The 24,301-nt window shown below is 33.8% G+C and overlaps 4 protein-coding genes and 1 long non-coding RNA gene across 5 annotated transcripts; 3 read left to right on the top strand and 2 right to left on the bottom strand.

The window, feature by feature from the left end:
• Window positions 1-4,596: 4,596 nt before the first annotated feature.
• On the bottom strand, window positions 4,597-7,279 carry LOC120213499 (syntaxin-31-like). Its single transcript, XM_039211611.1, has 6 exons — window positions 6,949-7,279; window positions 6,427-6,677; window positions 6,165-6,310; window positions 5,724-5,762; window positions 5,232-5,429; window positions 4,597-5,053 (listed from the first exon to the last, which is right to left on the bottom strand). The coding sequence occupies exons 1-6, from the start codon at window positions 7,178-7,180 to the stop codon at window positions 4,894-4,896; spliced, it is 1,026 nt and encodes a 341-aa protein (XP_039067542.1). The 5' UTR covers window positions 7,181-7,279; the 3' UTR covers window positions 4,597-4,893.
• On the top strand, window positions 6,616-20,230 carry LOC120213503 (probable aquaporin PIP-type 7a). Its single transcript, XM_039211616.1, has 5 exons — window positions 6,616-6,622; window positions 18,953-19,287; window positions 19,362-19,660; window positions 19,748-19,888; window positions 19,977-20,230. Exons 2-5 carry the CDS (start codon window positions 18,954-18,956, stop codon window positions 20,067-20,069), a joined length of 867 nt encoding a protein of 288 aa, XP_039067547.1. The 5' UTR covers window positions 6,616-6,622; window position 18,953; the 3' UTR covers window positions 20,070-20,230.
• Window positions 13,593-15,531, top strand: LOC120213498. Its single transcript, XM_039211610.1, has 2 exons — window positions 13,593-14,660; window positions 15,080-15,531. The coding sequence occupies exons 1-2, from the start codon at window positions 13,669-13,671 to the stop codon at window positions 15,303-15,305; spliced, it is 1,218 nt and encodes a 405-aa protein (XP_039067541.1). The 5' UTR covers window positions 13,593-13,668; the 3' UTR covers window positions 15,306-15,531.
• LOC120213504 lies at window positions 19,402-23,024 on the bottom strand. The gene is made up of 2 exons (XR_005524795.1): window positions 22,938-23,024; window positions 19,402-19,590 (listed from the first exon to the last, which is right to left on the bottom strand). It is a non-coding gene; the product is annotated as an uncharacterized LOC120213504 (long non-coding RNA).
• Window positions 22,230-23,414, top strand: LOC120213502 (probable aquaporin PIP-type 7a). Its single transcript, XM_039211615.1, has 4 exons — window positions 22,230-22,626; window positions 22,709-23,007; window positions 23,086-23,226; window positions 23,312-23,414. Exons 1-4 carry the CDS (start codon window positions 22,293-22,295, stop codon window positions 23,402-23,404), a joined length of 867 nt encoding a protein of 288 aa, XP_039067546.1. The 5' UTR covers window positions 22,230-22,292; the 3' UTR covers window positions 23,405-23,414.
• The last annotated feature ends 887 nt before the right edge of the window (window positions 23,415-24,301 follow it).

Genomic DNA, 24,301 nt, shown 5'->3' with positions numbered 1-24,301 from the left:
TATTATGGTGATCTTCGAGATTCGGTCGTACTGTCCATGTCGGATTTAAGGAGTTACACTGAAGACTCAATAGAGCAGTATCCTATAATCGAATGATCATTTATATACTTTACCCAATAACAAAATTAAGATTAGAGTTTAACAAAATTAAGATTAGAGTCTCAAAAGAAATTGAGAAGTATTTAAACTGAAAAATGATTAATCAAGGCTTAATTTCAACTTCTGAAATATGATTTCTTAATTTACTATTTTTTTGTTAGCCTATAAAAAGGTTTAGGTTTCAAGCTTGGCCTGGTGATTAGTGGGAAAGATAATCATTAATCGAAGAGGCTATTCGGGACCCTCTTTCTTTGCTTAAGAAAGTTTAAAATAATTAGTAGTGATCATAAAGCCTAACACGATATATAGACACACATATAATAAAGTTTAATTATTAGTAATGCTATTATGAAAACTTTTTTGTTAAATAAATTGTGTAATAAGTTTCTTTTGTTATATCCATACTATAGTTTATTATTAAATCCTTGATTGAGTCGGTGATGCTAACTCGAAAAGAAAATTTAGGATTGTCATTTTTTTAGATTAATAAATAATATTTGATCTATTGATCCAATTAAACTAAATCAAATAGTAAATAAATTTATTATAAAAGTAATTCTTCTAATCTATCTTATTTTATTTACATCAACCATATTCAAACTTTTAATGTTATTTAATAAATCTAATAGCACATTAAACCAAATTTCATATCTTTGTTGAAATAATAAAATTTGATTACATGTTCAAACATTAATTAATGTACCCTGCACGTTTTTTTAGACATAAAGTGGTAGTTCAAATTGCAATGAAACCAATCCATAAAATGTAGGGCATGAGGATTCAATTCTATCATTTCTTAAAACATAATCTAGAAAGAAATAGATAAAAGTTTTTGATAATACTTTTGGTTTTAAATTTAAATAGCCTTATCATACCAATTATTTAGGATTGTCTAGCAATCATTGACTAAAAATAATTTTAATTATTACCACACAAAAAAACACATGCATCATTGCAATTATTTCATCTAAATTGCTTATTTATCATGAATTCCATTTGAATACAATATAGGTGATTTTTTTGTATTCCACCAATAAAAGATAAATTTTGTAATATATCTCTAATTTTTAACATAGTGTATGTATCGCCCTCCTAATTTAATTTGTAGAGTTAGATTAGTTCATGAAGTGAATGAGGATGTTGTCATGGTCTGATTTTAAAAATTTTACAAACTCAAGTTTAAATTCAACTCAATTATCTGTTTCATTGTTGATATACTAATAAAATATTAAAAATATTTTTATATTACTATTTTAAAATTTTATATTTAAATTTAAATTAACGATATTTACGAGTTAAATCAAACGACTCGATATGTCGACATGTCGTCTACTCTGACTCTAAATACTTTTTTTTTTTGAAGTTACAAAGTATAAGGTACAATTATAAACAAATACATATCCTAGCAACTATAACGAGAATTAATCATAACAAAGCATAATCAACTAATAAGAATTAATTGCAACATACATCTCTAAAATATAACTCTCATTTTAAATTAGTCACAAACATTAAAATATTCCAACTTCATCTTCAAACTATGTCTCTCATTTTAAATTAGTCTTTAAATTTTTGAATATTTTAATTTCATCCTCAAACTATGACCCTAATTCTAAATTGGCCCCTAAACTTTTAAATCTTCTAATTTCATACTCAAATTCATCCAAATATGGAATTAGTTCCAACCATAGTTTAACCTAAGTTTTATTTTATTTAAACACATAATAATATAGTTTGGCCTAACAATTTTATTGAAACGGATATGACTAACATATAGTGATTGTTAGGGATGAAATTGAAATGTTCAAAAGTTTATGGACTAATTTACAATAGAATCAAAATTTAAAGACAAAATTAGAATGTTAAAAAATTCAATAACCAATTTAAAATAAGATTTATAGTTTAAGAACGTATGATACAATTAACTTGACTAATAATTAAATATTAAAAAAAAACTTACACATAATGATATTTAAACAAAAATAAATCTTGACACCTCAACCTTTCTCGGTCCACCAATGCTTCATTGTCAACTATTGAAATTTCATAGTAGTAAATATTACATAGATGGATAAACTTGAGCAATTGGACCCAACTTTAGATGATGTACAATTGGGACACTAATGGCTAGATACTATCAAGTGACAACATCATCATTATTATTATGTGTCAACATTGAATTTGCCCAGGGGAAAGGACACCCTCAAACTTAATTAGACATTGCTAAAAAAATATGAAAATAAAATTCGTGCTAGATTGCAATAGTACTATGAAGATCTTTCATAGTTCTGTTAATTACTATTATTAACATTATTAACAAAGTTATGACAAAACCTTAAAAATGCTGTCTTATCCGATTTATGTTTTGTAAAATATTTGACCAACCGACATAGCACTAAACGTTGAAAAACTTTTAGATTATAAGATTACGTGATCGTGTGGATTTTTGAGGACTCAAAAATAGAGCTTGGGGTTGTCAATTGCCATTAGAATGGAAAACTATTTATTTTCGAAATTATAAGTATGTATACAAAATATAGTTGAACTGATGATGAAGTTATATTTGAATTTAAATAACATAAAATTATGTAAAACTTATACATGATAAAATCTAAAAAAAAATTATAACATCCACTAGACCAATTGTTGGTATAACTTTGAAATTTATAAGGATGATTAGTAAAAGGACATTAATAAAGTATAAAAGAAATAGCAATGTCAAGGATGATAAGCATGAAGAAATAAACAGGAAAACAGACCATCAAGTGATTGAAATGCTTGACAAATCCCAATTATCCTTCCACATAACATGTTCATTCCCCTATAATTTTCTCAAACTAAATTGTTATTATATTAAAAAAAATTGCACTTCAGACTTAAATATAAATTACAAAAAAATAAATAATTTTTAAAAAGGCTAAAATATATTTTAAATCCTTATACTCTTTATATATTTAGAATTTAATCTTCCTACTTTCATTAAATTTCAAAAAAGGTGGATGCATTGGGTGAGTTAGTGCATACTTTGTCAACTAAGGATAGAGTTGTTTAGGCAAAAATTCCAAAGCAAATTGTCAGTCATTTCAAGGGTTAACCTTCCGGTCTTCAACACTCTCTTACCAAATCTATCATGGAAAATAAAAGATTTTATATTTATTTCCCCCTTCAGTGTGTCTGCCATTACTTGATTTTTCTTGTTTCCAATGAATCTTTGAGATGAAAGGTAAAGAAAAAAAACTTAAAATCAATAGCCAACTAGCAATTGCATTCACTTTTAAATGTTGGTATATATATATACACATAAGAGAACTTAAAAGGTAGGGATGAATTGATGGAGTATTGAGATGTGATCATATCTTTAAAAATTATAAATTTTCAGATTTTTTTTATGTTTTAATTGATGATATAAGTTCATATTCATTAAAATTTTGTGATTTTGCATTCTTTAATTTTTTAGCATAACATCTTAAGTTTATACCATTAACATAAAATCTTGTTTCTGAATGAAGGAAGCAAAGTAAAAGAACACATACACCAGTTTTAGCTCCACTTTAAGGGGGGAAAAAAGGCATTACTGGGTATTTCATAGCTTTAATGCCTTCTGACATTTAAAGCTTTCTTAGCCTATTCTTGCCTTCAATAATGGAGCTTCATGCAAATGAAGCATGAAAAGTTTCATTCATTTCATTTTTCCTTCCTTTTGCAATGCACATATTATATACATATATAGGCATGTAATGACATACATTGCTAAAGGAGCTGCCTATCTATAATCACTTCTCACTGTCAAATATGAAAAAATAAAAGTTATTTGTTTGTAATGCATACAAGGGCAGTCAAAAGCCCTAAAAATGGCCAGTCTTCCCTACTCTTTCCTTCTTTTATTCTCCACTTGTTTTGCTTTAGCAATTCTTTAGCGTATCAAACTTGGTAGTGGCCAACAACTGACTTATGAATTCTGGGTTTGAAAAAGTTCTCAAGATTCTCAGAGAAAGTTCGCACCAATCAACTTAGTGGGTTTCACTCTCTGTTTTGTTTATTTAATCTGCAAACAAAGTTTAGTTGGCTTTTAATCAATGTAGTTACTTGTAATCATAATCGAAACCGACATGGTCCGCAAACAATATTCCTTCTACCATCGGAATCAACATGAGATGATCAACAAAGTTCCGGTAAGCCTTCCTTTCCGGCAATATTTCATTTGACATCTTTGGACATAGGGAAAGACTCTTCCTATGCAGCCATAAAGACATGAACATATCAATACAAACTTGGAAAAGAACTCGTCTACCTCGAGGTCGACAGGTTTTGGCTTCTACAACAGGCGCGGAAGAGGGGGGGGGGTAGCCTAGACATCGCTATTCAACAGAACATAATTGATTCTGTTTATGCACTCATGGCAAAAGAAGGATATCGTTCCGTCTACGTATCACCTATGGGTACATATAATACGAACAAATACAGGCAATAGAAGAAAAAATACTAGCATGGGAGATGGGGGAAGAAAATTAATCATTTCGAAACATAATAATCATATTATCCGATATCAAATTCATCAGCCTCTATTGATGCACAAATCGGGTTCTCAACATGGTTACAAGCAATAAGGTATGGTGGAGTTATGTTACGTTCAACACAGCTAGAAGCCTGCAACTTTTTACAAGCTAGGACCACATGAAAATCATGGCAAAGCAAATTGAATATACATAATGAATATGACAGAATAAGCCATACACGGATATCCACGCCATGTCGTGATAAGAAGTATATATATTGGAATCTCGAGTTATCACTTCAAGCCACAAAGATGATGAAGATCACCAGGAAAAAGATGATTGCAGCAAATATCTTGATTAAAAGCCACCTATTTGATGATATTTGGTTTAGGTGCCTCAATAGAGCACTACGAGCACCTTCGACGTTAGCTAATGATTGATCCATGTCCTCATCAATCCTGCTCACAAGTCAAATCAATTAGGCGGATTCTTGAAAGACTCGTAATCCATAAATTTATATAGCAAATACTTCAAATTGAAGATATGCCGAGAGAAATGGTGTAGTAAGCTTGCCACATCTAAACCGGAAAAGAAATTAAGTAAACAAATATGAGCAAAAAGCCAAAAACAGCAGACCTGATAGCTAGTTCTCCTTGTTGTGCAACCATTGTGGCCAGATGTGTAAAGATCCCACTAAGTTCGGAAATTGTAGATTCCACATTTTGAAGAGCAACTGCTCTACCTTGAGAGTAATCTTCTTGCCTGGGAACGACCTGCTGCAACATGGACATTTCCATCTGGTGTGAAGGTGTGCCATCCACGGCCGGCCTCCGCCTATAGGTATCGTTGGGTAAAATATAACAAATAGGGAAACAGAAACAAAACGAAAATGAAACTCATGGATATATTTCTATAAGGGCATGAGTTTGATACATATCCTACATATGCATAAATAAAGAAAATTTTCGATCTGAATGCATGGTAAAGGATAAATACCCACACATCTAAATTTCATAAGATTACATAAAGATGTCGCTGGATCTAGTTCATAAATATGATCAACAAGTAGAACACTTGAGCAATGGGGAAGAATATAAACCTCAGGCATCAATGAACAAATACACACACCTTAGTTGGCTTCCAGCTTGCACTCCATTCGATGGAAGTCTGGTTAAAAGGAAAATACATACATTAGTAAAACAGCAAGAGTAGAAGCTATCGTTTTGCATTGAAAAAACATGGCACATCCAAAAAATTAAAAGTCTAATGGTAGGTGTAAGTAAATATCCACGGCAGAATATTTTAGAGTTGAAGTATAACATCTAAGGTGGTCAGTGCAGCAAGTCTATATTGGAGGTTAACCAACAGACAGTCGATTTTATAGATTAAATTGCAGCATGCTAATAGTCTAGCAAACCAAATGAAACGATTCTTTCAGATTCCCAAAAAATAGCCGGAAAGCAACTTGGCCTCCTACACATGAAGACAGGGTAATACCAACCATAGTAGTTTCCTATCTGATGTTCATTAATATCTCCTAAATGCAGCACAAGAAATGAGAGTACTCACCCTGAGGGCAGCGAACTCTCCAAGGCATTTGAAGAACTTGACCAAGGAGGTGGCTCAGTCACAGATTTTGTTGGACGCTGAAACGGATTCTCTCTTCTTGTACTTTTAGAAAATATCTGTTTCCTATTCTCATGAGCTTTAATATTCTGCACAACCACAATATTGAGAGACCGAAAGAAAAACACAAGTAATGTTATAGCCACAGATAACACTTGTTAGTTCTCATTCCCAATACTTATTAAGCAATAAAATAAAATAAAACCTCAGTTCTTGCAGTTAACACGTCTTGGAAATGTTTTGTAGCACCCATTAACTTGTTCTTTAAGTCATCACACACCGTTGTCGAATGAACAACCCGATCCTCCGAGTAATTACCGTCAGCGATCTCCATGTTTTGAAGTGTTTGCAAATCCGAAAGTGCAGCATTCAAGGTGGTAATATCGGCCTTTATCAGAGCAGTCAATTCCTGTATTTCAACAATCGGATCATTGAACATCGATGACCTTTTCGCCACTGCAACAATCACATTAAAAACATAAACAAGGTAACAATATTTCAAAAATCCCATTGCAAAATAATATAATTCCGAAATGTACAATCAAGATAAATATTCTATCTTCTTATTCATTTTTTAAAATTTAAACAGCTAACACTTAAATCAATCAACTTTTTATTCAAAAATAGCTAAAATCTAGACTATTGCATATTCAAAATGGATCAAATACCAAGGAAGAAACATTAAGCAAAGTTTAAGCTAAAAGAACAATCGAAATGAAGAGCTTACGTTTGGCAAGTCGAACAATTTTTTGAGAGGTTTCATGGATACCCGACCCGATTAGAGAAGCCTTTCTATTGGACTCAGATCTGACAGATGAAACTGGAAGAGGAGGAGATTGGGAAACATCGTCGTTTTGGAGATGATTCTTATCGACGGCTGAGATCCCTCCTCCGAGCTTTTGAAGCGTTTGGGATAGTGATCGGAACTCGGAGGTCCGATCTCTATGCGGGGAGGCCATGGAAGAAAACGGTGCCGTTTAAGTCGGTCTCGAAGGGATATTTTGGTTGTCGGCTGCCGGAGAAGGATTTATTAAGGAATTAAAGAGAGGTTCGCCTGAGAGAAAACAGAAAGAACTCGTCGGGTGGTTTTTTTGTTGTTTTAGCTGGGTCTTCTATTGTTAACGTGGTCCAATGAGACGTTGCCATGTCAGCTTCATGAATATGGCTCGCCAGCTAATTATAAGTTTAAATTCTCATTTTAGTCCCTATACTATGTTTGAATTTAAGATATAGTTCCTATAATTTATCCGAATTGTCCGTCTAGCTCAGTTGGTAGAGCGCAAGGCTCTTAACCTTGTGGTCGTGGGATCGAGTCCCATTAAAGGTAATTCATAATGGAGGTCTTTCACAGAAGTTGCTCTCAATCTGACGTTGGGATAACCTACTACCTTACCTCCCCCTTACCCACTACATATAGGAATAGGATCAGCTAATTTTTCTTATAATTTATCCCTATACCCATTTTTCGAAAATTGAAACCTTATTATAATAGGATAACACCGTTAAATATTATCATTAAATCGATGACTCAAAATTAACAGTTTAATAATTTATATATATTTTTCAAGAAAAATTAGAAAATTATATTTATGTGTTTATGAATATCGACTTCTCAATTTTTATAAACTATGAAAGTCGAGTTCTAATAAATTAAAGCAAAGATTAAATTTTAACTCTCGTTTGTTTAAATAGTTAAGTTTGTTACGTAATTTTCTAAATAATAACAATATTTGGTATTATCAAGTAAACAAAGAGAAAATACATTGAGATTCATAATTTTGGAAAAGAAAACTTTAGGAGCATAAGAATAAATTAATTATGTTAACTGCTATTTTCTTAATATTATAAAAAATAATGATAAAATTAACTCTCAACATTTTTGAATTATCATTTTGGTTTATATTTTTTTAAAAACATTTTAATTTTTAATTTTTAATATTTTAAGTTTTAGTTAAAATAATCTAAATCGGATAGAAATTCTTAGTTAAGTGTTATCAATGTATGTTACTGACATAATATTTTTATATGTATTTAATTATTGATATATTATAATATATGTCACATCATCACATTAATGACGTGATCTATAACATGACACTCAAAGCAATGAGTTATAATGCGTTATGTTTCACAATATAATGATGTGATACATATCATATTATTTAAAGTGATGATGTGATATATATCATGTCATAAAAAATGATGATGTAACATGTTTTATATAATCAATTAAGTACGTCTATAAATGTCACATAAATAATATAAAAACTAAAATGATTATTTAAATAAATATTGAGAATTAGTTTTAGCATTATACGAAATACCAAAAATATCAACAACCAGTTGGTCTAATAGAATGAGACATTAGATTTCTTAAATAACATTAAAGTTCGAATCTTGACGTTTGCGAATAGAGTAAATTAGGGTGGGATGATCATTCTCGTCTTGCAGTATTCAATCTGAATTAATCTTATTGATTAATTCAAAATAACAACACAATGTAACATTAACAATTAACTTTGTCAACTCAAGCACAACATACCAATTGTTTCTTGCTATTGTTTAAGACAATGGTGTTCTTTTAACGAAAGATCATGATATTAAGAGGGTTTGGGGTAGTTACTTCTTTGGCTTATTTAATGACGGTGCCTCTCCATGTATAGATAGTATCGTTGATGGGTCAGCCGACCATCATACTACGGCCAATGACTGCCCTACAAGAAGGATTGGGTTTGAGGAAGTCAAAATGGCTCTTAGAAAGATGGGAAGGGAGAAAGCTGTCGGTCCTGATCAAATTCCTATCACTGTGTGGTTAGCCCTAGGAGATGAGGGAGTTAAGTGGTTGACCAACATCTTTAATATTATTTTAGAGACTGCCAAGATGCCAGAGGAGTGGAGAGAGTCTACGGTGATACCAATCTATAAAAATAAAGGAGATCCCCAACGTTGTGGTAACTACAGAGGTATTAAACTACTCAGCCATACCATGAAGCTATGGGAAAGGGTGATAGAGGCTAGGTTGAGACAAGTTACTAGGGTTTCGGAAAACCAATTTGGTTTTATGCCAAACAGGTCTACCACGGAGGCGATTCATCTACTTCGACGGCTTATGGAGAAATATAGGGAAAAGTCTAGAGATCTTCACATGGCGTTCATTGACCTTGAGAAGGCTTATGATAGCGTTCCTCGCGATACGATCTGGAAGACTTTGGAAACGAGACGGATACCAACTGCTTATATCCGGGCGATTCGTGATATGTACTGTAGATCTACTACTTACGTCAGGACTACAGTTGGCGACACCGAGGCATTCCCAGTGGAAATCGGACTCCACCAGGGGTCAGCTCTTAGCCCTTACATCTTCGCCTTGATTATGGACGACATCTATTGTGCGACACCAGACGGTGTACCTTGGTGTATACTTTTCGCTGACGACATTGTCCTAGTTGCTGAAACAAAATCTGAGTTGAATAGTAGACTGGCTACCTGGAAGACTGCTTTGGAAGATAAAGGTTTAAGGATCAATATTGAAAAGACAGAGTATTTATGTTCAAACTTCAATGGGAACCAAAACGATGAAGATGTAGAAGTATGCATAGAAGGACACGTTCTTCCCTCAAAGGATTGTTTCAAGTACTTAGGGTCTATGATACATAAAGATGGGGGTGTAGATGATGACGTTACACACCGTATATAGGCGGGATGGCTAAAGTGGAGGGCCGCTACTGGAGTTTTGTGTGACAAGAAGGTGCCTCTAAAACTTAAGGGAAAATTTTATAGAATGGCAATAAGACCAGCGCTGTTGTATGGATCAGAATGTTGGGCACCCAAGAAAGATCACGTAAGGAGGATAGAGGCTGCAGAAATGAGAATGCTTCGATGGACATGTGGTAGGACTCTGTGGGATATGACGACAAACTCTGCTATTAGGATGTCCTTAGGGGTGGTGTCTGTTTCCGAAAAATTGAGGGAGGGAAGACTACAGTGGTTTGGGCACGTCCTTAGGCGACTACCGTCGGATGCGGTCAGGAGGGTAGAGTCGATTACAGTCCACGGTGCCAGAAGAAAAGGACGACCAAGGCGGAAGTGGGATGACTGCTTGAGATCTGATTTGATGGATTTAGGCCTTACCGAAGACATGACCTATGATAGGAAATTATGGAGGCTTAAGACTAGGGTAGTCGAGTAGTGTGGGTCACATCTATAGGGTGTATCATCTTTGTCTTCTTTTAAATGCATTTGTAGTAATTTCCATGACTTCTACTTTTTATACTTTTCTGTTATTGGTATTTATGAAAGATTAGAACTGGGCTTGCTATCGTTGTCTTCTGTGTATCATTCTCGTCATGTTTCCTCTGTTAAAATTAGCCGGGTCCTATGTTTTCTGTCTATATGCAGAGATTCTTTCGCATGGATTATTTTGCAGGGATTACTCCCCATTACAGAAACACATATGATATTAATGACTGCATATGAATATTGTTTAGCTATGTATTTATGTAATTATTTATACATGCATTGCATTTTATCTATATTTTTAATTTTCTGACTGCCGGAGGTCTTTCACGGAAGCTATTCTCAACCTGGCGTTGGGGGCAGCCTACTACCCTACCTCCCCCTTACCCCATACATATGGGAATTGGGTTTTGTTGTTGTTGTTGTTGTGTGTCTTATGGTTACATGAACGTGTTGGTTGTCGAAGTCGCAACGGAGTATTCCTTACACGGTTCCACCCAAGTAAATTTCTTTTATAATACATGTATATTAATGTCTAGTTACAGGTGTAGAATTTCTAAAATTTTAAGAGGAAGAAAACTTATAAAATTTTAAGAACAAAAATAGATTATCAATTAAAAAATATTTAAAATATATGTTAATTTAAAATTTTTAGAGATACAATTGTTTTTATCCATTTAAAATTTTTAGAGAGACAATTGTTTCTATCCATTTCTTCGATCCATCATATTAATGTCTCACATGTTAAATATGTATTGTGAAATCACCTCAAATTACATTGTTTAGCTTGGCGACTAAGCACTTGGCGTTTTTCTTTGAAGGTAAAGGTTCGAGTCTAGTAATCAACACTCAAAACATTCCTTGCTTTGATTTTTACAATTGATTGTTGAGGTATTAAACATAGAGATTTTTTTCAATTGATTGTCGTATTCATGAAAATATGAAAATAAATCTACAGATCTTCAATAGTTATAAAAAAAACATAGTCTTCGAAAACATTAAAAATCATGAAAAAATCACTATTGAACTTATAATTAAATAACACTTAGTTCCAAATTGCTACCAAATGAAGAGAAAAAGTAAAAACTTATTCTATATATATATATATGATTAGAATTGAATTCTAATGATTAGATTGTAAGGAACTTAATTTGGAAGATTTTAAATTCTTGAAGAAGATTCTAAAATAAATAGAATTTAAAAGTTGAAGATAAGTTTCAGTTTCTTTTTGCCACTAAGGCTTTAGATATAGAAATGAATAGATATGTAATTTGACATAAAATATTAATTTTTACAATTAATAAGATAGTTAATTTTTATAATTAATAAAATAGTTACAAATTATCATTTCATTATTCATAGTCGAAGAATCACCAAAATTAAGATTTTAGGAAAAAGTAGAACTTGGTCCTTTAATAACATGCTCATAAAAGAGTTTTCAAACTTTACATGTATTCAAAGCTATTAATTTCACACTTTTATATTTTGGTCTTTATTCATAGAATTTTAAAATTAAATCTAATTGATTTAAGATTTTTCTTATCTTAAACATATAGATTCGAAAGTTTGATACGAACATCGAAAAGTATTTTCTGATCATTAAAAGTAAAAAAAAAATTACTGAATCGATTTTAAGTGTGTTACAAACTCCTTGAATGTCGCATGCTTCATTGATCTCCTTGTACTCTTGTATCAATTTGGCAACGTATTATTCTCTGACAGTCATGTGCTCTCAAGGTGGCAGTTAATTACTTCTGGTTCTGCCCTCCAGTCGTCTTATCTCACGTGTGCGGTTGCATTTGGGTCTGCTCCGTCGCTTACATCTCTACCTGTTGCCAGATGGCCGAAGTTTACTTAAGGATCTATCACGATCATCATAGATAGAGCTTGCCCTTTAAGTCCAGGGACACATGCCATTGGTGTTCTTGAACGCGATGACCATGGACTGCTACTTGCAAGTCGTGCACAATCAATACATGGACCTTTTGATGTTGGCTTCATTGAGGCTCGTGCTCTTTGTCATGACATTCGCTTGGCTCTTCATCTCCCCTCGTACTAGATACTACTATCGAGACTGATCCAAACCAATGTGGTCCGTCAATTGACCTTTTATTATTCAAACATCTCAATACTTAATTTCTACCATACTGAAGAACGAGGATTATTGACAAAATATTCCCACATAAGCATCATCTTAATTCGACGATTGATTAACGGTGGGATGCATGCTCTTGTCCATTATACCTTCATCATGTCTACTTCATTATCATTTGTTTTAGACTATCCTGCATGTATTTATGTTGTTATTTACGGATACCATGTAAGGCTAGGGATGGTCATTGGTCCGGTTTAGGACGGGTTTCGGCCAACCCGATCCGACCCAAAAATTTTACATCCTTCACCCGACACGATGTTAAAAATATATACCCTCCATCCCACCTGAATTTGACCCTGTTTTTTGAGATAAAATCTGAACCCTATCCGACTAGACCGAAATAATAAAAAATATTATTTTTATTTAATAAAAACAATGATTTAATTGTAATATATATAGTGATATTATTGTAATTATTCCTAAATATATTAAATAAAATTATATTTTTGGGTCGGGTTGAGTCGGATATTTTTCACCCTAAACCAGAATCCAATCCGACCCGAACATCACCAAATCTGACCCCAATCTATTTTTTTTAAAAAAAACGATCTGATCGGATATGAACACGTCGAGTTAGGATACTATGCCCATCCCTATATGTACGGCTAATAAATTTTTTTTTAATAAATAAATAAATAAATATAATAAGTATTAACCGATTAAATCGAAAAGTCGTTTTTTTCCTATTGGGTTTAAGACGAAAATTGTCTCCCCTGGTTTGGAAAACGTCAAAGAAGAATACAAACCTTTAGCGCGTCTCTTGTAATAAAGCCAAGTGTCAACACCTCCAATTCTTTTTCCTGCAAATTTTCCAGCACAAAGACTCGCAACCGATCTGAAAAGGCCGCATGTTTTCACCAAACCATGGACTCAACCCACGTGGTATGTTTCTCAGCCACCGAAATTCTCTACCTTCGAACAACGGAAACTGCTGAAATCTGATTTCTTTTTCATTCATTTATTCATTCACCCATAGCTTAAATCTCTTTATCACTGTTTTTTTCACTATTTCTTTGATCTTGTTCTAGCAGATAAAATCCCAGACTTGTATAAAGCATGGAGCTAAATTTAGCGCCAAAGGGTATGTTCATACACAAAATCCCACAAAAATCAGTCTTTTTGATCTCTGCCGTTTGGTTTGCAAATCATGGTGGATTCAATCAACAACCTTTGGCCTTCGGTTTAGTCTCGAGAAAGTTAAAAGGACGTAGCCCGAGACTCGCTCCCCGTGCACGGTTCGACGATTTCTCTGACGGAGGCTTGTTTCAAAACAGCTTAGAGACGCAGATTTTACCCTCAAAGGTCGAGTTGCTCGACCCTAGTCTACTCGGTATCTGTCCGGATCCGCCGGATTGGCCCGAGCGAGACGAGGTTTGTCGGATAGATATCGAGCAGAAAGCGAGATGTTTCGGCATCCCGCATTCGGTTCGGATGATAAAGAGAAAGCAAAAGTGGAAAGAGGGTTTCGTCGATGCAGGGGAGTTTGCATACTGCTCTGTTAAAAAGGCATTTTCTTCACTGGTATTGATCATTAGAGAGCTTCAGAGCTACACATTGGTTATAAGGGAAGGCTTAAACTGTGAAGATTTAATCGACGTGATGAACAAGATGCAAAGGGACTTGACATTAACATTCGTGTGGCTGTTCCAGCAAGTGTTTTCGACAACACCGACTCTTATGGTCTACGTCATGCTCCTTTTGGCCAATTTTTCGGTACATTCGATGACTAATAAGGCCGTCATCGACGTGAATCGACAACCGGTCGTGGCTGAAACCGATATCATTGATGGAGAATTAGGGATATGGAGGTCAATGGTGGAGGAGGCTTCGAAAATGCAAGGAGAGGTTTGTTACAAGGTCGTCGATCATCAGATTAGGCAGCAGTTGGTGTCTCCACTAAACGTGCAGCTCGAACCGGATGATAACGGCGAAACGCATTTGAGAATGAACCTTGTTTATCAGATGCGTATCTCCGATGAGCCGGAGAATTCTCTCTTGCTGTTGAATTATGCTCAGTTTCTTTACCTTGTTGTCAAGGACCATGACAGGTATAATCTCCAATCCTGTAGTTCTCTATCCGGATGTGTTAAGTAAAATAACTGTGTGACATGGTACAATTCACTACATTAGAAGTAATTTTTGTACTCCTAAAAGTGGATGTTGTCTCCAAGGTTAATACAATCTATTCTGTAAACTCGAAGTGAAGAAGGAGAATTACAATCTATTCCGTAAACTCAAAGTGAAGAAGTAGAATCAGCTTGATTACTTTTTTCGAAAATAGGAAGAGAGAGATTGTGGAGAAACAAATAATTTTTGTGTAAAATAATGAGATGAACTTTCCTACTTATAAGAGTAAAAGCAGTTAATAAAACAAAAACGATTATCATAAAAATCTTAATCGTCTCTAATTATTTGCATTATCCAGCAGTATGTGATGTTGATTTTGTCCAAATCGGGATTTAAACAGGGCGGAGGAGTACTTCAAACGTGCAATTCAAGTCGAACCGCAAGATCCAGAGGCATTGGAGCAATATGCGGACTTCTTGTGGAAGGTGAGGAACAATCAACTGGAGGCCGAAGAAAGGTACCTGGAAGCGCTCGAGGCTGACCTGAAAAACCCATTCCGAGCATCCAAGTATGCCTATTTTCTATGGGGAACTGGTGGTGAAGGAACCTGTTTTCCTCTCAGCTAAAGATTATGTTAATAGCAATAAGTGTTTTCATTTTCATGGGTTATTGTTGTTTTTCTGATGCTATTGAATTTCAGATGAGACACATAACCTTAATATATGTCGGTCCAACAACTTGGCATTAATGCAGTCAGCCAAATATGTAAGAAAAAGATTGAAAATTTCCAAAAGAATTTTGTGCATGAAGTAGATGCGCAGATCTTTGATGCTTTTGGAACTAAAACATGGTGAAATCAGATTTTAGCCCATGCTAACATAATATATTCAGATATATGGATCTAATTTCTTATCATCGAGACATAAAAATCGATCGAAATATTAAGTGCATTCCTCCGCCTCTTCATAAATAACCAATCTTTTATAAATTATAAACATTTTGTCATGACAATTATATTTAATGCTAAATTAAGTTAATCTGAATAATGATTCAATCATACTCTCACTTTTCATCAATACACATATCATATATTAAATTTACCATTTTTACATCAATATTCAACAATCAATTTACTATCATACTAAAAATCTATGGAAAAAAAATCAAATTTACATCGAAACACATACAAATATACCATACCTTAATGATTTACATGATATTCAAAAGTGATTCATACTTGAATTTCATAATTAAACACATTTTAAGTAAAGTACATACACATATTGTCATAACAATGAATTTATATTAAGAAACATAAGTATGACTACGTTCATCTAATTCGAACTTAAAATGAGTACTCATCTAATTTAAATTTAAAATATGTTTCAGATTTATTGAATTACTTATTAGGGATGAATATGGATCGGCTAAGACTCAATTAGAGATGAATATGGGCCGACAAGGGTTGAATTTTAACAGTTCCAATTTCAACTCGAGAATTCTATACATCTACTCGACTTGACCTAAATTAAAAGAAGTCTCGTTTGTCCCGAGTTCGACTCAAAATTTGGGAGTGAAAATCAGCCCTAACCCTATTTGACCTAATATCACTTCAATACTGTAAATTAACTAAAACAAAAGTTAAGATTCTATAAAATAAAATAAAACAAAAAATCTTTAGAAAAACACCAAAAAGAGAGTTGGAAAAAGAAACAAAATCTTGAAAAACAGAGAACAAAGGAGAGATAAAAAGAAAAAAAGGAGAAAAGATATTCATCTTTTCAATAAGGTAGTTTTCGATGACTTAGGATGTTTTCAACGATCCCAATAGTGAATAGACTCCTTTTAGCGAGAGAAACGATATAATAATTTTGATCTAATACGATAGCGGATGAAGAAGATAAAAAAATAAATGAGAAACAGTTTCGACCTAGATTCTTGGACATCAAGACTTTTACGATGAAACATACACCATATTCAAAATTAGGAGGCTTGAAGGAGGTTGTTGGAAGATTTTAGAATTCAACTATAAATAACGACGACGGTCAGTGCTATGGGCGATGATGTTTTTAGGGATTTAAAAATTTTAGAGTAGAGAAAGATAAGAGAATTTATGGGAGGAGAAAGAGTGAAAAAAGAAAAATAAGAATTGAAAAATAAATATGGTCTTTTATGGTAAAGTATTTCAACTCAGATAAGATGAAATGTTTTATCATAAATTCAATTATGATCCAAACTTGATTATTATTCTCTCAAAATTCATCCTACCCCACTTCTAACTTAAATTCTAGACATATTCTTAAACTATATAAGATCGAATCGAGTTAGAACTCATCAATTCAAGTCTCATATTCATCTCTAATAGAACTCATGGACTGAATCTAAGCAAATAATAGAACTCATGGACAGATAGGACTTCAATTTAAAGGGGTTGTGAGAAACTACATTTATTCATTCCGTTTAAGCTTCCAACCTTTCATACTCTCAAAAGACTTTATTTATTGAAAGGAAAGCGGCTTGAGCATCTATTTCTTTTTTAATATGCGATGAAGAAAAATAAAAGAAATTTGGAGTTATAGGTCAGCAGCAGCCATTTTTGTGAGGCCATTTGATTTTTACATACCAAAAACACAGACTGAGGTCTTAATTCAAGGGGCGGTTGGGGTTTGATATTTAGGGGCTGTTTGTTTGCCTCTTAATGGAATCATTCAGTGCTGAATGTTGAACCGTTCATCATTCAACGTGTTTGTTTCACACTTCTGAATGATTCAATGCTGATTGATTCAACAAAACAGTGCTCAATGATTCAACACAAAAGTACATTCTAAATGATTCAGAGCCATTATCAAACATCATGTCACATTCAGAACCAATTCATGCAGAACCTCTGAATCATTCAGCATTTGAATCATTCAACGCTTAATCATTCTGAAGTAAACAAACAACCCCTTAATCTTATCATATGGCTTAAACAATGCCAAATTATGTAATATGATTTTAGGTATGTTTTCATCAATGAATAAACAACACTTAGCCACCCAAAATGACTAAAATAACTTTTACACATTTTACATCGTTAATTTTCGGCATATTATTTAAATTGATATCTTTAATCATTGTGGTTTAATTACATTATTTTACAATTTTATTCAAAGTAATTATCAATTCTTACATAAAGAGAGATAAATTAAGAGAACAACTAGGGATAATCGTCTTCTGAAAATATCAAATTATCATATATTTTAATTTTTCGTCTCTCTAGAATTTAATAAATTATCTCACTTAAAATTTTAAAAATTTATTCTCTATTATAAGATTATACACGTGGGGGCCATGTAATGCAAAGGAGTCCCCATGATTACAACCCTAATATTCGAATAACTTTTATTTAATAATAAACTGAATCAAAATCAATAATTTTATTTGATTTAATAAATATATTAAAATATATGATACATGACAATGACTCTAACCAAATGGTTTTGCCAGCGTATACATGTATATGTTACATTGGATGTCATTATTTTATGTTTTACCTTTACGGCTTTACATGTCGTTCCAATGATAGATATTATTTAAATATATGAGATTAGGCTATCGGCATTAAATGTAATAGTATTCCAATTAATCATTATCTTCCCAAAACGATCTCCTTGGATTACAGATTGTCATTTTTCTGCATTTCTTTGCACTTTTGGAGAAAATCATTGGATTTTCTGAAATTTAATGTTGAAAATAATTTGAAGTTCGTATTTCAAATTATATTATGTTTAAATTCATGTATAAACTATGTCTCCAGTTCCACCGCCCCACGAGATAAACATGATGATTCAGTTTTTCAACACAGCCGAATTCATGGAACTTGCTCGACATTGTTCACTTAAGAGTAAATCATGAATGTTTCACTCTCTCTTACGTGCGGCGATGTGGCTGTGGTTTATAATCGTCAGCTCACATATCTGTAGCCAAAATTAAGCCAGCTAAGGAGTCTCACTCTCACCAGCCACCATTGTGGTTCATAAGGAATAAACAATCCAATGGTGCATTCATGCCTTTTTCCCAGTAAACCACAAAGAAAAAAGGCCAGGAAACGATTGATCAGTCGTCATAATTCATTATATTTAATGTCCCAAGACATTTAATTTATTCATTTATGCTTTATCCCCACCACAACTTGGTATATAAAAAACACCCCATTAATTAACTCACCAAAAGCATAGAGTTTGGTTTCATTGTTTTCCCAGAGTGTTGTAAAGAGCAAAAGAACTAGAAGGATGGAGGGAAAAGAAGAGGATGTTAGATTGGGAGCCAACAAGTTCTCTGAGAGGCAGCCTATTGGGACGGCGGCTCAGTCCCAAGACGATAAGGACTACACTGAGCCACCACCTACACCGTTGTTTGAGCCCAGTGAGTTGACCTCTTGGTCTTTTTACCGAGCTGGGATAGCTGAGTTCGTTGCGACTTTCATTTTCTTGTATATCTCGGTGTTGACTGTTATGGGCGTTGTTAAGGAACCGACTAAGTGCTCAACTGTTGGGATCCAAGGCATTGCTTGGGCATTCGGTGGCATGATTTTTGCTCTTGTTTACTGCACTGCTGGTATTTCAGGTAACTATCCCCACATCCTTTACAAAACTTTGCTACATAGACATGTACATTGATGAATTTATGGTGATGGATAGGTGGTCATATCAATCTGGCGGTGACATTTGGGCTGTTCTTGGGAAGAAAATTGTCCTTGACAAGGGCGATTTTCTACATGGTGATGCAGTGCTTGGGCGCCATATGTGGTGCTGGTGTGGTTAAAGGGTTAATGGGGAAGACAAGGTACGGTGCTTTGGGCGGCGGAGCTAACTCGGTGGCTCGTGGTTACACCAAGGGAGATGGCCTTGGTGCTGAAATCTTTGGCACCTTTGTTCTTGTTTATACTGTCTTCTCGGCCACTGATGCCAAGAGCAGTGCTATAGACTCTAACGTCCCTGTAAGTGATATTTCGTTAGAAACTTAGAATTGTAACATGAATTGACTAATGATTAGAGTTTAACTTTGAACTCGTATTGATTGCTAGATTCTTGCACCCTTGCCAATTGGGTTCGCAGTGTTCTTGGTGCACTTAGCCACCATCCCAACCACCGGAACCGGTATTAACCCGGCTCGTAGCCTTGGCGCAGCCATCATCTTCAACAAGGACAAGGGCTGGGATGACCATGTAAGCCAATTCTTTCACCATTTTCACTCTTTTTTCATTCCAACCATGAATGATAGTATAATCCTTATCTACTTTGGTTTGGTTGCAGTGGATCTTCTGGGTGGGTCCGATGATTGGAGCAGCACTAGCAGCACTCTACCATGTCGTTGTGATCAGAGCCATTCCTTTCAAATCAAAGTGATCCGATCAACGGTCATGATTATGTTCTGAAGAAGGAAAATTCCACCCACCCTTTCAGTTTGATTCCATCTTTCTTTTGTTTGTTTGCCCTTTGTGTATGTATGCAAGAATATGCAAATATATAATTCCAATCTGTTCAAAGTCCAATATGAACATACTCTCTTTCAATGAGTTTCAAGTTAATATATTATTCCAATAACAAAGAATCCAAGTAAGGGACACCTCAAATTTGAGTCGCAATGGCCTATCCCACATCTATCTTCAATGTCTAGTATGACAACTTTGTGGCCGTATTGGTCACACTACTAAAGTCTTTGGGTGATGTTCACATAACCATCTTAAGGCCAAACCTCATCTTCCTCTACCCCATCAATGCCAACAAACCAACCATATAGCTTCAAGCAACAAATTAAAACAAGCTCACAAGAAGCTACGATACTAAAATTTGAGGCATTATTGAACAACTGGACATGGTAATTGGGCTCTCACAGAGACCTGGCATAGATATATCACTCTATGTTCAGTGAAGTGGTCAAGTTGTTCACTCCTCCATAGAAGCTTTGAAAATCATTCCCAAGTTGAGCTTTGAAGCTTTACAAAGAGTGGGTGTGAAAGAACGGTTTGATCCAACATTGTATTTGTATTTGTTTGTCTATTTTTAAAGGTATTTATGTTCAAGTGATTCTTTAATTCTTTAATATTCTATTCGTGTTTGTTTATTTATTTTTTAATGTGTTTGTATTCAGTTTCACAAATATATTCGTTTAACGTCCGTGAATATATTCGTTCAGTGTTCGTCAACATGCTTGTTTAGTATACCTGGACATGGTTTATATGTTCAGAAAAATGTTAAAATTAAGTCACTAGTCTTTAAACTCCTTAGATTTTTTAATTTGAAAAAAATTTGATAGCGTTCAATTTAGTCCTTAGTTTCACCAATATTTAATACGAAAAAAGATAAAAAAAAAGGAAAAGAAAATTTAGGTATATAAGTTTATAAACCAGTCAATAAACTAATTTTCAACGAGTTTGTTCGTAAATATAAACGAACTGAACACATCTCTGTTTGTGTTAGTTTATTTATTAAATAAACATAAAAATTATGTTGATATTCATCTATTTAACTTAATAATAGAACATTATATGAATGGTTCATAAACGCCTCTAAATGGGACCAATTTGCATGTTTATAAACAAATTATATTCCAAAACATATAATATAATTATGATGATGTCTCTAACCTAAAGGTCTTGCCAGCCTATATAAAATGTTAGAATGCTTGAAAGATTCTGAATTTGATTATGTATGTTACATTAGATGCCATTCTTTTATATTTTATCTTATACATGTCATTCCAATGACAGAAATTATTTAAATAACTGAGATTAGGTAATAAATTTCAATTAGCGCCATCATTATCTCCCAAAACCAATTACAGATTGTCAGTTTTCTGCAATTTTTTGCACTCCTTACGAAAAAAATTATTAGCTTATATAAATAAAGGATAAAATACGTTGAAGTCATTCAATTATATAATTAATAGTGAATGAAATACTTTTTAAAAATATTATAAGCATATTATTTATTTAAAAACTTATTAAAAAAATAAATTATTAACTAATAATCAATTAGTATAGTGGGATGAGACACTAATTCATTTAAATAAAGTTAAGAGTTCAAATTAATATTTACGAATGAAGAAAATTAGATTAGGATTATTGTCTCATATTAAACTTATACAATATTCGATTTTAATTATCAGATTAATAGATCGAGTATTGATAGTTATAAAAATAGTCAATGGCCATTAAAATTGAAACATATAACTAAGTGCCCTAGGATGTATTTTACCCATTTAAGAAAAAAATGACTAATCATTTACTCCCCTTAGTCTAACAAATTAACAATGGGGCGGTGGCTGATGATCGTCAGCTCACAAATTTGTGGCCAACACTAAGCCACCTAAGCTATCTGAGCAGCCAACCCACCCAGTCGCCAGAAAACAATTGGTCAGTCATAATTCATTATACTTACTATCTGAAAACATTATATTTATTCATTTATGGTAAGCATTGACCCCACCATTTTCTCATACAATGATACAACTTTGTATATAAAATCCACTCCATTAACTCGCAAAAAGCAGTCTCAATTGTTTCTTTGGCTCACAGGTTTCTTTGTTTTCCACATTTTGTAGTAATTAAAGAGCAAAAAAGAGGAGAAATGGAAGGGAAGGAAGAAGATGTAAGATTGGGAGCTAACAAATTCTCAGAGAGGCAGCCTATTGGGACGGCGGCTCAGTCCCAAGACGACAAGGATTACACTGAGCCACCACCAGCACCATTGTTTGAGCCCAGTGAGTTGACCTCTTGGTCTTTTTACCGAGCTGGGATAGCCGAGTTCGTTGCCACTTTCCTTTTCTTGTATATCTCGGTGTTGACTGTAATGGGCGTTGTTAAGGAACCGACAAAGTGCTCAACTGTTGGGATCCAAGGGATTGCTTGGGCCTTTGGTGGTATGATCTTTGCTCTTGTTTACTGCACTGCTGGTATTTCAGGTAACTATCCCCACATCCTTTACAAAACTTTGCTACATAGACATGTACAATTGGATTATTGATGAATTTATGGTGATGGTAGGTGGTCATATCAATCCGGCGGTGACATTTGGGCTGTTCTTGGGAAGGAAATTGTCCTTAACAAGGGCGATTTTCTACATGGTGATGCAGTGCTTGGGAGCCATATGTGGTGCTGGTGTGGTTAAAGGGTTCATGGGGAAGACAAGATACGGTACTTTGGGTGGCGGAGCCAACTCGGTGGCTCATGGCTACACTAAGGGAGATGGTCTTGGTGCTGAAATTGTTGGCACCTTCGTTCTTGTTTACACAGTCTTCTCGGCCACCGATGCCAAGCGCAGTGCCAGAGACTCTCACGTCCCTGTAAGTTCAAATTTTATCAGAGGATATTTCATCAGACTAATGATTAGAGTTTAACTTTAAATTTGTGTTGATTGCTAGATTCTTGCACCATTGCCAATTGGGTTCGCAGTGTTCTTGGTGCACTTAGCCACCATCCCAATCACCGGAACCGGTATTAATCCGGCTCGTAGCCTTGGTGCAGCCATCATCTTCAACAAGGACAAGGGCTGGGATGACCATGTAACCCAATTTTTTCACCATTTTCACTCTTTTTTCATTCCAAGCATGAATGAAACTAACCTACTATGATCTGTTTTGGTTGCAGTGGATTTTCTGGGTGGGTCCAATGGTTGGAGCAGCACTAGCAGCACTCTACCATGTAGTCGTGATCAGAGCCATTCCTTTCAAATCAAAATGATCCGATCAACGATCATGATTATGATGATCTTAAGAAGGAAAATCCCACCACCCTTTTAGTTTGATTCCATCTTTCTTTTGTTTGTATTTGGTATGCATGAATATGTAATACGTTATTCCAATTTGGGTAAAGTCCTATTCCCCTGTTGAACCTAGACATGCATTACACAGTGGAGACAAATTTGCATGTTTCCACTTTCCAACCTAAAGCTTTTGCCAGAAAATATAAAATGATAAAAAGCTTGAAAGATTCTGAATTTGGTTGTCCATTATTTTATATTATCCTTACACGTCATTCACTTGACACAAATGATTTAAATATATGAGGTTAGGTTATCCAAATTAAATATATTAATATTCCAATTAGTCCATCATTATCTCTAATAAAAGGATTACATTGTCAGCTTTCTGCATTTCTTTGCATTTTTTACCTCATATAAAACAACTACAAAATCACGTTAAGAAAACATTTCGTTAATTAAACAATTAAGTGAAATTTGATCCACGACATAATCTTAAAGTATGAATGGAGACGAATATAAGAATATATGTTCAAATATAAAATTTAGAAAATTCATAAGAGATTGTAAAATTATTTTTTAATAAAAATAATTAAATATTTAAATTATATCAAAATTTAAAACTGGATTTTTTTTTACCATTCCAAACATTTCCTTCTATACATCTATATTTGCGAGTAATATAATTGTGATAAAATTCATAACAAATAGTGTGAGATATTAACATTGAACGTAACTTCTATTATTTTATATAATATTTGGATAAACCTATACAATAGCTGTAAGTAATAACAAATCAAGGGAGACTCATCCACCAAAGAAGCTTTACCGTAGGTATCGAGTTTGAGTCAATTGTGTATGCAAAAAATATTTGTATG

This window comes from Hibiscus syriacus, unplaced genomic scaffold (assembly GCF_006381635.1).
Source record: "Hibiscus syriacus cultivar Baekdansim isolate YM2019G1 unplaced genomic scaffold, ASM638163v2 tig00110021_pilon, whole genome shotgun sequence".
NCBI lineage: Eukaryota > Viridiplantae > Streptophyta > Magnoliopsida > Malvales > Malvaceae > Hibiscus > Hibiscus syriacus.
Note: the sequence above shows the minus strand (reverse complement) of the source record. Positions and strands in the feature narration are given on the sequence as shown.

Excerpts from the sequence above, each read along its gene's own strand:
- LOC120213503 (XM_039211616.1), top strand. The coding sequence starts at position 18,954 with ATGGAGGGAAAAGAAGAGGATGTTAGATTGGGAGCCAACAAGTTCTCT. Across the intron at positions 19,288-19,361 it reads CTGCACTGCTGGTATTTCAG|GTGGTCATATCAATCTGGCG; the intron begins GTAACTATCCCC and ends GGTGATGGATAG. Across the intron at positions 19,889-19,976 it reads ACAAGGGCTGGGATGACCAT|TGGATCTTCTGGGTGGGTCC; the intron begins GTAAGCCAATTC and ends GTTTGGTTGCAG.
- LOC120213498 (XM_039211610.1), top strand. The coding sequence starts at position 13,669 with ATGGAGCTAAATTTAGCGCCAAAGGGTATGTTCATACACAAAATCCCA. Across the intron at positions 14,661-15,079 it reads GTTGTCAAGGACCATGACAG|GGCGGAGGAGTACTTCAAAC; the intron begins GTATAATCTCCA and ends GGATTTAAACAG.
- LOC120213502 (XM_039211615.1), top strand. The coding sequence starts at position 22,293 with ATGGAAGGGAAGGAAGAAGATGTAAGATTGGGAGCTAACAAATTCTCA. Across the intron at positions 22,627-22,708 it reads CTGCACTGCTGGTATTTCAG|GTGGTCATATCAATCCGGCG; the intron begins GTAACTATCCCC and ends TGGTGATGGTAG. Across the intron at positions 23,227-23,311 it reads ACAAGGGCTGGGATGACCAT|TGGATTTTCTGGGTGGGTCC; the intron begins GTAACCCAATTT and ends TTTTGGTTGCAG.
- LOC120213499 (XM_039211611.1), bottom strand. The coding sequence starts at position 7,180 with ATGGCCTCCCCGCATAGAGATCGGACCTCCGAGTTCCGATCACTATCC. Across the intron at positions 6,678-6,948 it reads AATTGTTCGACTTGCCAAAC|TGGCGAAAAGGTCATCGATG; the intron begins GTAAGCTCTTCA and ends TGATTGTTGCAG. Across the intron at positions 6,311-6,426 it reads TGTTAACTGCAAGAACTGAG|AATATTAAAGCTCATGAGAA; the intron begins GTTTTATTTTAT and ends GTGGTTGTGCAG.